This window comes from Mesoplodon mirus (genome assembly GCF_964341445.2).
Source record: "Mesoplodon mirus genome assembly, chromosome: 2".
Taxonomy (NCBI): Eukaryota; Metazoa; Chordata; class Mammalia; order Artiodactyla; family Ziphiidae; genus Mesoplodon; species Mesoplodon mirus.
Genome location: NC_138977.1, coordinates 168470959 through 168484960, shown reverse-complemented (window position 1 = coordinate 168484960; position 14002 = coordinate 168470959). Strand labels below are relative to the sequence as shown.

The following is a 14002-nucleotide window of genomic DNA, read 5'->3' as shown; positions in this document are numbered from 1 at the left end:
AAAACATCTGGGTTTATCCAACAGCTGCATTAGAGCAATATTCTAACCCCACTGGGTGTTCACATACTTCCAAGCCCCCTTTGTAAATTCATACCTTGTGCTTCCTCCTCATTACTGACTTATCCTGGAATGCCCTTCTCCAACTTTGCTTCCTTTACCACTGGAAAAACTCTCTTCATCTTTCAAAGTTCAGATCAACTGTCAACTCTGAGATACTTTCTTTAATACCGCATCCCATCCTGAAGCATTAATTCCTTCTCAGGTCCTTTCTCCATGTGCTTTTATAACACTGATCACATTGCCTTGCAATTGCTCGTACACCAAACATCAGGTCAGCAAAGGGGTTAAAAATGTAAACTGTGGCTCCAGACTTCCCTCCATTTAATTCCTGACCTCAGCAAGTTATCCAAATGCTTTATGCCTTAGTTTCTTCATCTATGAAATGGGACTAAAGTAGTACTATGCCAACAAAGTTGTAGTGAGGACCTAATGACTTACTATATGTAAAACTTTTAGAACTGCATGTAGTAACCACTCCAAAGAATGGTAGTTATTTTCATTCTTACTGTTATTGTTGCTCTCTGATTCCTGTGTCGTGTGGAAAGACTAGGTGTTTCTGGAGGCCAGGGACATTATCATATTCCTCTTTGCATTCCTCCTAATATTGTGCAGGGTATACCAAGGGTCTATAGACATTTCTTGGAGTGTACAGTACCTTATACGTGTAGGGTGCTCCACAATATACAAAGGCTGGCAACGTTATTGCCCATTTAAACCTCATTACAACCTTGCGAGGTCGTTAATATCCCCATTTTACAGATGAAGAAACTGAGAAGTAGATATTAAATGAATTGTCCAGTGTCACACAGGGCTGGCAAGTGGCAGAGTCTCTAACTCCAAGGTCAGTGAGAAAAAAGTGCAGGGATGCCAGAAATTCGGAAAGTTTTCTTTTCTGGCCCAGGTAACTACCCTCCCCCCCTCCACTTCCTTCTTCTTACTGAGAAAGCATAGACATTCAGGACTGTGCAAGCTGGAAAAAAGAAAAAGGAGGTTTCCATTCTCCGAAGAACTGATTTCAGGAGAAGGTTATTAATACAAGATATCCTCGGCCGTGACCGTGACCTCTTCTATCTTGGTCTTAATCTCCGGGAGGGGAATCTGACTGATGGCCACCACAACCAGGTTAGTGGCGTGGGCTGAGGCGCTGGCCACGCAGATCCAGAACGACTCTTCATACTCTTCCTCCACCACCACAAAGCGGAAGAGTTTCTCCTGGAAGTTGGCAATTCGTTCTGTCAGGTCGTGAAATTTTACCGCGGCCATGAAGCTGGCGATGGCCAAGGCCACGACTCCGCCTGAAACCCAGAAAGGACACCCTCATGCACAGCTCTTTTCCTTGCAATTCAACCACTAGATGTGAGGTGGCTTTTCTGTGGCACAGGCAACAAACTTGCGGTGTAAAACACGCTTAGGGCAACACAAATTTTAAAATGCTTTTAAAAGCAGCAGATAATCCACTGTGTGAGGGGCGAGAGGTGTGGGAATAAGCTTCCTATCAGATCTACTTTGAGTCTCGACCCTGCTACTTTTTCCCTTACTTACCCAGGGCGGGGCAGGGGTGTGTGTGCACATTTGGATAAGCTCAGTCTCTAAGTATTTCAGCCTGTGTATGTAGACCTTGAGCCTTCCGAGGGAAGACACAAGAGCATCTTACTGGGCAGATTGGGGGATTAGAACGGAGGGCTAGACTGTTCTCTCCTCCTCAGTTATCCTCTTTCCAAGCTTAATGATAAGAGGAGATAAGAGAAGGAGGAAAGGAAAGGAGAGAGGAGAAAACTGGAAGGATTCCAAACTTCACGTCCTTCCCTAGCTATTGCTTCAGACTTTGACCTTCCGGGTTCCCTCTGTTTCTCTTTCTCTCTCCATTTTTCTCTCTCTCTTTTTCTCTACTTTTCTCTTGCCCTGATTTTAATTAATATTTTAAAAACACATTTATTATGGCCTTTGTTTAGATTATTACTTCTTATTGAAGAAAATTTGGATGCCAGAGAAAATCACAAAGATGAAAAGACAAATTTGCTTTTTTCCTAAAAGGCAAATATAAACACTTTGAACATTTTAGTATATTTCTTTACATTTCCATCTCTTTAACAAAATTAGTATTATGGTACTCTTACTGCTTTACACTTGATTTTCTTCCCTTACTTGAATGTTTTTCCATGTTAAATATTCTGTTAAAGCACCACTTTAAACTGTGTATGATGTTTTATACTAGCAACACACCTAATTATTTTAAGTTTAATTAAGTGTGACCTAATTTCTGGATATCTAGATTGCTTCTAATTTTTTGATATTATAAAGTGCTGAAGGAAACTCCTTTTAATGTACATTTTTTTGTGCTCTTTTCCTGTTATTTCCTTAGCATAAATTAATGTTTGGAATTGTTTAATCAAAGGATACTCATATTTTTATGCCTTTTGAGAGTAAAGTTTGGTCAAATTGCGTTTTTTAAAATACTCCTGTCAATAGAGCTTGAGAGTACTGTCTCTCTGAGGAAGGGAATTGACAGAGATAAGCATTTATTTCAAAAGCAGGATTGAGCACTTTCTACATGCCAACCACTGTGAGCATTCAGGCAGAGATAAACAAGTCTACATGGGAGTGAGCCACATTTATAAGAAATTCTACAGGATGGCCACAGTCTGCAAACATAGGCAAATACATAATAAGTGATTTACTGACATTACATTCTAATGCATGATAAAACAACATTACTTGTTTCTATACTTTATGGTCATCCTGTATAAAGTAAAAGGTAGTGAGGGGTTATTGCCATCAGGATACCTTGACCATTTGACCTGGGTTTTCTGAAATCAATTCTTGGGATTTTGTTACTTTCATTACAGGTGATTTTTTCAGTGCCAAACTAAATGTGAATTAATTTCTGTATATCAGATACTCTCCCAAATCAACACACACACACAGACACACACACACACACACACACATACACTCACACACATCTTTTGTCTTGGTTTTTGTCTTGGAAAATAGGTCATGGTGGTCATAGATGATTAAAGAAAGGACAAAAGGCTTAGACTCAGTTAAACCTGGGTTGGAATCCTACCTCTGTTACTCATCGTTGTGTGACTTTGGGTGCATCTTTTAATTTCTCTGAGCTTCAGGTTCTTCACCTGTAAATATGGGTCTAATAATACCGCCTCATAGAGAAGTTGTGAGGTTTACACGAAATAAGGCATGTAAGCCCCCCAGGTCCCTTCTCTTCTGTCCTTTGTGATGTTCCTTCAGAATCACAGCAGCAGTCCCACATCCTCACTCATCCCACGGTCCCCTCTTCTTCACCCACAGCTCTCTGTCTTCTCTCTTCTCTCATCCCGACCTCTCTTCGCTGCTCTAAGTCCTCAGCCACTCATGCACGCTAATACTTCAGTTCTTTATGATGACAGAGATTCTTCAACTTTTAGTAAAAAGGATATTCATGCCTATCAAGGAAGTAACAGACCCAGGGAAGTGAAGGCTGAGGTGGGGCATTTTAATTCCTTCATGCCTTCTGCCCATCTACTTGGAACTCAGCCTCCTGATGGCATGGACAGGAATCTCTCTCCCCAGGGGTCTTCCTTACCTGCGAGAACGTTCCATAGACAGATGCCCCCAGGGCCGTTGACTGCCCGGTACGGAACCTGGATCATGTTGAGAATGGCAAAGCCCATGCTGACCAGAGCCAGCACCAAGGCCAGGAAGAGGAGCAACAGAATTGTCACGTGGAGGCCTGCATTGAGCTCCTTCACCAGGTGTGGGAAGACTGGGGAGAGAAGACACAGCCAAGATGTCAGCCTCAGAGCTTGGCTCCAGTTCGTACGTCCCAGGCTTGCTTACCATGAAGGCTTTAGCAAAGGGGAGTGAGGGCAAGGCAGCAAGTGCTGGGTTTTCAAAAAGCAGGAGACTTCCTGAGATGAATTCATGGCCCCCAGATTTACCACTTATCAGTTGGCCAACAATCTTCTCTTCCTTGGGGTGGATGCAAAATCAGAATGTGCCCCAGCTGGGCATTTAAGTTGCATCGGCCTCGCAGCTCTGGGATCTGGTGTGAGTTAATCCGTACAAGCTCCAGATGGTGTTGCTTTAGCAAAGGAGGCTGGCAAGAGAATCAGTCAAAGAAGGCTGATCGATCACAAAGCTTTCATTTGGGTCAGAGAGTAGCCTTCATTAAATCAGAAAAGTAGAAGCGGTCTCACGTATATCATAGGAGTATAGAAGGGTGCAGCAAAGTGAAGCCTAGATCTGGCATCCAAAGTTCCAGGTTCAAATCCCAGCTTTGCTGATTTGCCACAATTATAAAATATTTAGGATCATCTAAACCCTACTTCTCCTACCCATCTTACAATATTGAGGGGGTCAAGTGAAGGGCATAGGAATAATCATAGTGCCCACTTTGTGGGCACTAAAGCAAAGCTAGGAGCATCATTTTGGATTCCCCATAATGATTCAGTAAGATAGACATTAATTCCCTGTGTATGATGGGCATGTAATTCTCATGTTGCACTTTATTAGAATATTAATTTGCCATATTAATGTGGCAGGATAATTTAGTGAAATATTAATTTGGATTTGTTTTCTCTATATTTCTCTCTATGTGAAGATTAAATGATATATCATAGTAGAGTGTCTAAATATTGTCCAAGAAAGAGTCCGTTCTCAAAAATGGCAACTGTGGTTGTTGTTGTTATTTTACCCTCTGACTTGGGAAGAGTCATGTGACTTCTCAAGCCTCAGTTTCCTCATCAGTGTAATGGGGATAGTAATAGTTGCATAGGAGTTGAGTGTAATCAACATTTACTGAGCACAGTCAGGGCCAAGCCCTTTACGTCTGTTATCTCATCCAATCCTTGTGACAAGGATATGAAGATTGTATTAAATGCCCTTACCCAAAGGCTTGGAGACACTAAGTTCCTTGTCTTTGGGCAAGGTGATCCTGAACTCTATCTAGGACCAAAGTCCTATATGGTATATGGAGTTTCACATGGTATATGGAGTTTAGAGTCACTGATTTCAGTTATTGTAAATGAATGGTTTAAAATGATGAAAGCTAAAAAACTCCTGGGCAAACCCCTTCCTCTGCAACTACTCCAAAGTTTCTACTGAATACCTCCTCATCAAATCTGGGTCCATCTTGTGAATTCCAACCTCCCTGCTTAATTACTTGATACAACTGACCAATCCGTCTTTGGCCCCAGTTGGGAGCCAGGACTCAAAGATTTCCAGGTTCCATTCACTCCCTGACCCCCTCCCGCTCTGGCTCCTTTGCTGGCTCACCTGCCCATTTTTATTCATAGAAGGCTGGTGTCTTGCAAGCCTGAGAACAAGAATTTTTGTCCTTCTTCCTTTGAAGTGTCCTTTCCACTCAGAAGTGTCCAGACACTCCACAGTTATGTCTTCAGTTCTGATCTAGCTTTCTTTCCAGTTCTGTATTTCCATGTATATTTATCTCCATGTGGTTATCTCATCAGCATCAGAAACTTTACCCCAGAAAATGAACTCCTTCTCACGGGATATTTTTCTGTAGGACTTCTCTCTTCCATTTCCTTTCCTTACATTTCAGTGTCCTTTAGATTTTTTTTTTTCATTGCAAACTCGCAGCACTTTTTCATTCCAAACATGGTAGCTTATGCCTGATTACCTTATTGTTTCATAATCTTCTTTCTTGCCATGCAACCCTTAAGACACATGACCAGCGTAATAATCCTCACCAAACACTTAAAATAGAAACTCATCACCTGTGTGATTGGCAAAGATCAAAAGGTTTGCTAATACACCATGTTAATGAAGGTGTAGGGAAGGAGGCAGTTGTCAAAACTTGTAGGGATATTAATCCATACAATGTCCTTAGAGAGCAATTTGGCAACATCTATCACAGCAATTTCATTTCTAGGAAAAGCACTCCCACGTGTGCTCAAAGCTGTATATATCAGATATTCATTACAGTAGCAAAAGATTGGAGAAAAAACCAAAACGTGAGTCAATAGGAGATTGATTTAATAAATTAAAGCACGATCACACAAAGCAACTTATAAAAAGAATTAATCATATCCATATAATGATATGAACTCATCTCCAGGTGTGATTTAATAAAAAACATTGAGAAATAACCATATTATGATGATGGGACGAGGGGATTTGGGGCATATGGAGTGATATGGAGAGGGATGGTGAAAGAATACCCAATCCTTAGCTTCTGCAGTAGGAAATGTATTGACTATATTAAAAAAACAAATCTTTACTGGCAAAGGGCTGAATCTCATTCAGCCTCCAAGCATGGGCCACACTCCAAGGCTCTAGATCTCCCAGTTAATTGAGATCTTATTATTTTTTATATATGTCATTATTTAGAAATTCAAATCTTTCCTCATGAGTTTTCGTGCATCAGTTCCTTCTATTAATAATTTCTTTAAGGGGTGACTCTACTTTTGCTCTTGTCACACAAGTGCCATCCCAGGAGACCTGTTGCCTGCTTGCCTTTCATATTTGTACCCAGTTTCCAAAAGTTTGAGACACGTCTGAATTAAGGACTACATTTAAATTTCCAGCTTGAAATCCATGACCATAAATGCATATGATCCATGGTGACAAGTGACAATAGCTACACATATTGACCACAGACTGTGTGCCAGCACATATACACTTTCTCTCTTTCACTGCTCACGGCAACCTCCTCTCAATCCTACAGATGCATAAGTTAGAGTCCTAGAAATGAGAAGTTAAATAGCTTAGTCAGGTCACCCAGCCAAGAAGTGTTGGCTTCAGGATTTTGCCGCAGGACCTATTGCCAGAAAATCAGATAACTTGGATAAGCAAAGATTTAAAAGTTTAATCCTAGTACAGCTGGAGGTCTAGAGGTCTTTTTTTGAATTTGAATAATTATTCTTATGGTGTACATATTAAAGCTAACTCACGTGAATCCCAGAAGTGATTAATCATCCTGTCAGCAACTCAAATTAGATTAACTATCTAATTATTAGGTAATTTGTTTGCTCCCTACTCCAGAGAAGTCCAGCAGTCCCTTTTGCCCCAGCAAGGCAAAAATTAATTTTAAAAAAGAAATAATTGATAAATTGGATTTCACTAAAATGCAAAAATTCTGCCCTGCAAAAGACAATGTCAAAAAAATGACAACACAGCCACTGCAATGGGAGAAAAGAGTTGCAAAAGACACATCTGAGAAAGGACTGTTATCTAAAATGGACAATGATAAGAAAAGCCTGAGATTTGAAGTCAGATCCAGGTCTGGCTGTTGATGGAATGCTTGGGGGTGGGAGATGAGGGGGGAAGCAGTAAATTAAAAATGATCAAGCACATACTATGTATCAAGCACCACATCAGGTGCTTTTACAGAAATTATTTCATTTATTGATTTCTCTGATCCCCAATTTCCTCATCAGTAAAATGGACATAAATAAAATCTCTCCTCTAGCGCAGAGTGGGTTGAAGGAAATGAACAAAGAGGTGACAGCTTGAGACATTAATGTGTCACTGCCCAGTGCTCATTTACTGCCTTTCTCTGTCCCAGATGGAAAGCTTCTGGAGGGCAGACACTCCTCTGTTTAGTTTATCCCTGTTTTCCTAAAAGCGCCAGGCCCATAAATACAGTACAGCTGAATATGTGAACACTGCTAAATTAGCGTTTGTCCCTTTCTTTCCCCAGCCGCTCAAATTGCTAGATTGATTTGTTTTTATTTCAGAAAGTCTGGGTATAAAAATGGATCTTAATTATGATTATGCTGTATAGTTCTCTGTTTTTCTCCATGATTGGTTTGGAAATTAACTCTCTTGGGTGATTCTAGGGGAGACCCCTATGAAGGTGCGAATTGAGGCTGTTTGTCCACGAGACCCCATCAAACTTTCCTACTCCAGTTTACAAAGCACTTTCACACCCGCCTTCTCCGCTGATCTGAACATGGGCCCTGGGAGCAGGGATTTTTTTTTTCTTTCTTCGGAACAGCAGTGACAGTAGCAGGAAAATCCTGATTCCAACTTGGGGTTTGGGGGCTGTGATACACCCCATAGCTGCCTCACACAAGTAGGTGGTACTGGCTCTAGGAGCTGTACATCTAAAGGTAGAGAGACTCACCTCTGAGGCTAGAGAATGTGGTAACAGACGCGGTGTCCCTGGGTGTCATTGGTTTAAAACCAGCCAAAGCCAGGTGGTGCAAGTTTTCAAAAAGAATCACATCATGGTTATACACCCTCCTCTGGGACACCACCCAGGGCAGCCAGAAATAAAACTTTCCTGAGTATTATCCTGCTCAGAACTAATATTTAAAAGTCCTTTATGATTCTTACACAGTTCTGATGTTTCAGAGAGCAGACCATGTTAGATGAACCCAGAGGGCTTTTTCCCATAGTCACCCCTCTGAGAAGGAAGAGGGAGGAGGGAAAGGAACATGTACTGACTGCCTCCAGTGGGCAAACAGTAAGTGCTCATTTGCTTAGCTTATGGCTTCCAGGGCTAGAGGTAGTTTGCATTTCTGTGAGCTGGGATGGCAGGGGTTTAATTAGCATCACAGTGGAAGGGCCCAGTCTTGTCTTGCCCTCCTTTGGCCTCCTCCTTCTGCAAAGCCTGTCTCTGCTTCAGCTGCTTCTCCAGAAACAGTGCTTGTGCTTGGTGACCTCCTTAATTATCCTAGGCCCACCATCTGCCACTCCACACCCTCTGTTATGGGTTGCATTCTGTACCCAGCCTCAAAAAATGTGTTGAAGTCCTAACCGCCATCATCTCAGGATACGACCTTATTGGGAAATAGGGTCTTTACAGAAGTAATCAAGTGGAAATGAGGTCATTAGGGTGAGCCCTATTCCAGTAAGACTAGTGTCCTTATAAAAGAGGGGAAATTTGGACACTGAGACAGTCGTGCACAGAGGGAAGACCATGTAAAGAGACTTAGGGAGAATGCCATGTGTAGAGTGGAGTAATGTTGCCACAAGCCAAGGAATGTCTGGGGCTACCAGAAACTGGAAGAGGCAAGGAAGACTCCTTCTCCTAGAGGTTTCAGAGGGAGAACGGCCCTGTCAACAACCTGATTTTGGATTTCTAACCTCTAGAACTGTGAGAGAATAAATTTCTGTTATTTAAGCCACCCCGTTTGTGGTACTTTGTTATGGCAGCCCTAGGGAACTAACACACCCTCCCAAATGACCCCTCAGTCATTTCGGACAGGAGCCATCCACCTGCATCCTCCCATCCTGGGGAATTCACATCCATCCACCACCTCCCCAACATCCAGAATTTGCTGAATTCCGGGAGAACAGTAAAGACTACTAGGGTAACCCGCCGCCTTGGGAAAGTTGCCAGTCACAGATTCCCGAGGGAGCAACACACAGTGGAGGGTGGGAACTTTAGGGTAAGGCCGACCAGGGTTGGGGCCTGGCTCTGGCACTCATGGCTCTGTGACCTTGATCAAATTGCTTAACCTCTCTGAGCCTTATTCGTCTATGTGGCAGGTTTGTGGAAGATTAGTATAGCATAAGTCACATGTCTGGCATCTTGTACATGAACATTCAGTACAAATGAGTTTAAAAGTACTTTACTGATATTCATTCAACCAATGTTTTTGAATGTGTGCCAGGCACTGTTCTAGGGGCTTGGGATCATCAATGGACAAGATCCTTGCCCTAATGGTGCTATATACCAAAGGGGTGGAGACATAATAAATAATAAACATAACAGATAAATAAATGATCTAGTGTGTAAGAAGGTGGTTATGATGGTAACGTGGTATATCATGCTATATAATTACATAATTATATGGGCTATTTTTATTATGTTCCCTGAGCACTGGCTTGCTTATTAAAGTCTCTGGAGTATTGCTGCTATTGAATCTATTGCTCCCTTGTTCAAGCTTTGGAACTTCCTTTGTGAGGTTTGTTAATTTCAATTCCCTACAACTTACACACTACTATATATAAAGTAATCAACAAGGACCTACTGTACAGCACAGGGAACTTTACTCAATACTCTGTAATAACCTATATGGGAAAAGAATCTGAAAAAGAATGGATATTTGTATATGTATAACTGAATCACTTTGCTGTATACCTGAAACTAACACAACATTGGAAATCAACTATACTCCAATATAAAATAAAAATTTTAAAAACCCCTATTATCTACAATTATTTAAAAAATTGTGCCATTTCCCCCTTTTTGTGTGTGTATTTGTGGTTTTGAAACAACCTCAAACTTCAGAAAAATTGTAAGAATGGTACAAAGAAATTTTTTTTCCTTCTGAACCATTTGAGGGTAAATTGCCCCTCCAACCCTGAGCACTTCAGGGTCAATTTCCTCAAAAAGGACGTTGTCTTTCACAACCATGATACAACTATCAAAATCAGTAGGTTGGGTTTCCCTGGTGGCGCAGTGGTTGAGAGTCCGCCTGCCGATGCAGGGGACGCGTGTTCGTGCCCCGGTCCGGGAAGATCCCACATGCCGCGGAGCGGCTGGGCCCGTGAGCCATGGCCGCTGGGCCTGCACGTCCGGAGCCTGTGCTCCGCAGTGGGAGAGGCCACAACAGTGAGAGGCCCGCATACCGCAAAAAAAAAAAAAAAAAATCAGTAGGTTAACACTGGCATATGACTGCTGTTTAATCCTGACACCCCGTTCAAGTTCCACCAATTGTCCCAGTGACATCCTTTATAGTAAACTGACCCAGCTCAGAACCAAGTACTGCATACAGCTGTCATCATCCCCTTTTAGCATGTCCTATTTCTTTGTTTTATTTTTTTGTTTATTTCTTTATGTTAAGTGTGTTTTCAGCTTTTTATGTTATGTTTTTAACAGAGCTTTTCAGTATCCCTGGTCCAGTTTAATTTCTGGGTAAATATAAATATATTCCCAGGGATATTTTTTCTTGCTATACATAACAAATATATATATCCTTCACGTATATAAATGATGCCAATTTGTATCGTTATATTTGTCAATGGTTCCAGCTTTCTGTCTTTATACGTTTAATAAGATACCCTGGCCAGGATTCTAAAAACCACAGTTATGAAATATAGAAATCATTTAATGAATAAATCCCTTATCCCCTTGCATTTGCATTATGTTGATTAATTATGATTTTGTAGGATATTGTTCTCACCAGCAATCTAATTGTATGAATCTAAAGATGTGCAGAATATTGCCTTTTTTGTTTTGGTTTTTCCTTCCCAGAAGATCCTTCATAAGCTGGTCTTGGATTCCTGCTCTATCTGCCTGCTGAGCAGCTCTGCTGTGACGCTGGATGGCCGCCCGCCTACGTCAGTACCTGCTCACGTTCATGGACAGCAGCCTTGCCCGAGGTCTCCTTGCCAGGAAACATCCGGGTTGGGCTTTGAACCCAGTTAGTCTGATTCCAGAGCCCAGACACACAGCCCTTTTGCTTTTTCACGGACTCTGACGCTTTTATATAAATAGAAGTGGAAGGTTCATTTCAGCAGGTCGTCTACACCCGCAGGCCACACTGGCTGAGCATACCCAAGTCGCGTGACCTGGGTCTAAAGTTTTCTGCTGGGTGACCTCAGGCAAGTTTTGTAACCTCTCCAAGCCTCGGTGTAGTCCTCTGCAAAATGGGAATGTTAATAATTCCTTCTTTATACATTTGTTATAAGGCTTAAAAGAGACAAACCATGTAAAGCACTTAGTAGAATGTCTGACACACGTAAGCACTCCATATTTTTAGTCATTATTCATAGAGGTAAACTACAAAGATATACAAATCCCTATTTCTAATGTTTCTATAAGCTGCCACAGAAAAAAAAGGTCTCTTCTGGGTGCTGAACAAGAGTAAGTCCTTGGCTTACTGTGGATTAAGTCATTATGCCTTAGACTGTAGTGGCACTTGAATTTCACATTTAGACACAAGCACCCTTACGAATATTTAAATATAAATGTTCTAAAGCAGGTTTCGTGCCCCCCAGTATACTCACTCGTGAATTGGGACTGGCGGCCCCCGAGCCCGCATTGCCGCACCTTACAACCGCGGAAGAGTCCGTAGTAAATGTCCCCAATGAATTGGACCAGCTCTGGATCTGTGGCATTGACAAGATCAACTCCAGTCTGACAAAGGATTTTCCCACTCAGCCAGTGGGGCACTGCCAGGGCAACAATGATCAGGATGAAGGAGGAGAAGCTGAGTAAAGATGCCAGCCCATACCACGTCTTTTTGAACCATCCAGGCATCCTGGTGGGTGCAGGTCATGCCCCAGGTGTCTGAGCAACAGCAGGGGTCCTTGACATCTTCCAGACACTCGGCAATCCCCTGCTCTAGGGTCAGCTCTCCCAAACACACTGTTTCAAGATTTCAGGTCCATTTCCTGGTCCTCCCTCAGCGCCTGCCTCCGCAGCCCATGTTTACTACAACTGCATTGGAAGTCTCTACAGAGACGTCTTCACCTGACTGGAATGTAGAGGAGTGTGTTACCGAAGGAAGTAACCCTATATCCCCCACTAGACTAAGGTTTCAGCAGAGGGCTTAATTGTTCCTCGTTTCAAGTTTTTGAATAACCCTGGTGTGGACCTCTTAATGACAAGGAAGTTATTAGCAGGCATAACCAGGTAGATCTGACTATAAAGAGATGCTAACCAGTCTCAAAAAATGCATATGGTAGAAGGAAAACAAAAATGGAATGATTAGCACTTGAACATTGCCAACAATGCACCGTATCAAATGTTGATCTCTTTGATGAATGCCCTGGCATTTCTTTCTCTAAAATGTCACTGCTGTCAGAATCCCTAGAAGTGTTATTAATACCACAAAATGACCTCTGTTCTCAAGCCTTTTAATTGAAATGTGTAAACAAGGCTTTATGATTCTTAAATTTATCACTGGGTTAATCTGCTGTGGGTAAAATTGCAGCCTGAGTCAGAGTCAATTTGTGACTGTTGGGGAAACCTGGACCCCATCACTTACAGCCCCCCTTTATCTCCACCCTTCCCCCCTGCCCCCACCTGTTGTGTCACCTGAAACGGGAAAGGAAAGTGTTTTTCTAAAGTGTTAGCAAATAATAATCTCCCATCACGCTGCTGGGGTCTTTGTCTCTCCTAAGAGTGCAGACCTTTTTCTTTTGATTTACTGGCACAAGGAATGAAATATTCCACAATTTCTATCTTATACTGTGGCTTTAAAATTTTAACTTTTAGTCTATTGCTGAATGTCAACTTCACGTCATGTGAGACTGGTAACAGTCATTGTCAGTAGCTTTGGGGGCAAAGTGGGGCAGAAGTGGCACTGAAATTCCTTATTTGATCACAGAGCTCTGGAGGGAGTTCAGGAGGTTGCCCTGTTAACCAACAGGACTTCTGGGAATCTCACTTGGAGAGCACAGAGGGGCAGAGAGACATGGTGATGGAAACAGTTTTCTTCCTGGGAGTTCACTTCTGTGGTCTCTCCGCAATGAAAATAAAGTGTCTCCACAGCTTGTGCGGTGTACAAAGGCTCTTACCGTATGCTTGCTCACCCCTGATGGTGCGGCAACCCTTTGTGGTAGGCAGGGGATGTGCTATTCCAGACATTTCTCTCCTGAGAAAACTGGATGTCAGCGTTGGGGCTGGAGATCAGGTCTTTGAAATACAACAGCTGTCTTCATCACAATAACCTTGACATAGCAAATGTTTTTCTGGTAATGAACAACGAAATACCTATAAAAGGCTTAGGAGAGCGCTTGGCACATTAGTAAGTGACCAATAACATTCGTTATCCTTATTGTAACATGAAGCACGCTTTGAGAAGGCAGGCCATGTGTAATACCTTTGCATCCTATCTCTGCCCCAAATGACGGACCTATGTCAATTTTTGGTGTTTTAGGGGTTAAGCAGTTATCTTTCGAAAAATTCTGCGTGAATCGACAGATCTTCAACAAGCCCATGCTCCTCCAGGCTGAATGGAGGTGTGGTTAGGCAGAACCCTGTTAAAGACTTGGGTTCGAATTCCTACTCTTCTGGGCAAGT

At 42.2% G+C, this 14002-nt stretch overlaps 1 protein-coding gene across 1 annotated transcript; it reads right to left on the bottom strand.

Annotated features, from left to right (window-relative positions):
- Positions 1-1089: 1089 nt before the first annotated feature.
- CLRN2 (clarin 2) lies at positions 1090-12235 on the bottom strand (the record flags this gene model as incomplete). The annotated part of the gene is made up of 3 exons (XM_082636461.1): positions 1090-1355; positions 3644-3823; positions 11983-12235. The coding sequence occupies 3 exons, from the start codon at positions 12233-12235 to the stop codon at positions 1090-1092; spliced, it is 699 nt and encodes a 232-aa protein (XP_082492587.1).
- Positions 12236-14002: the final 1767 nt, after the last annotated feature.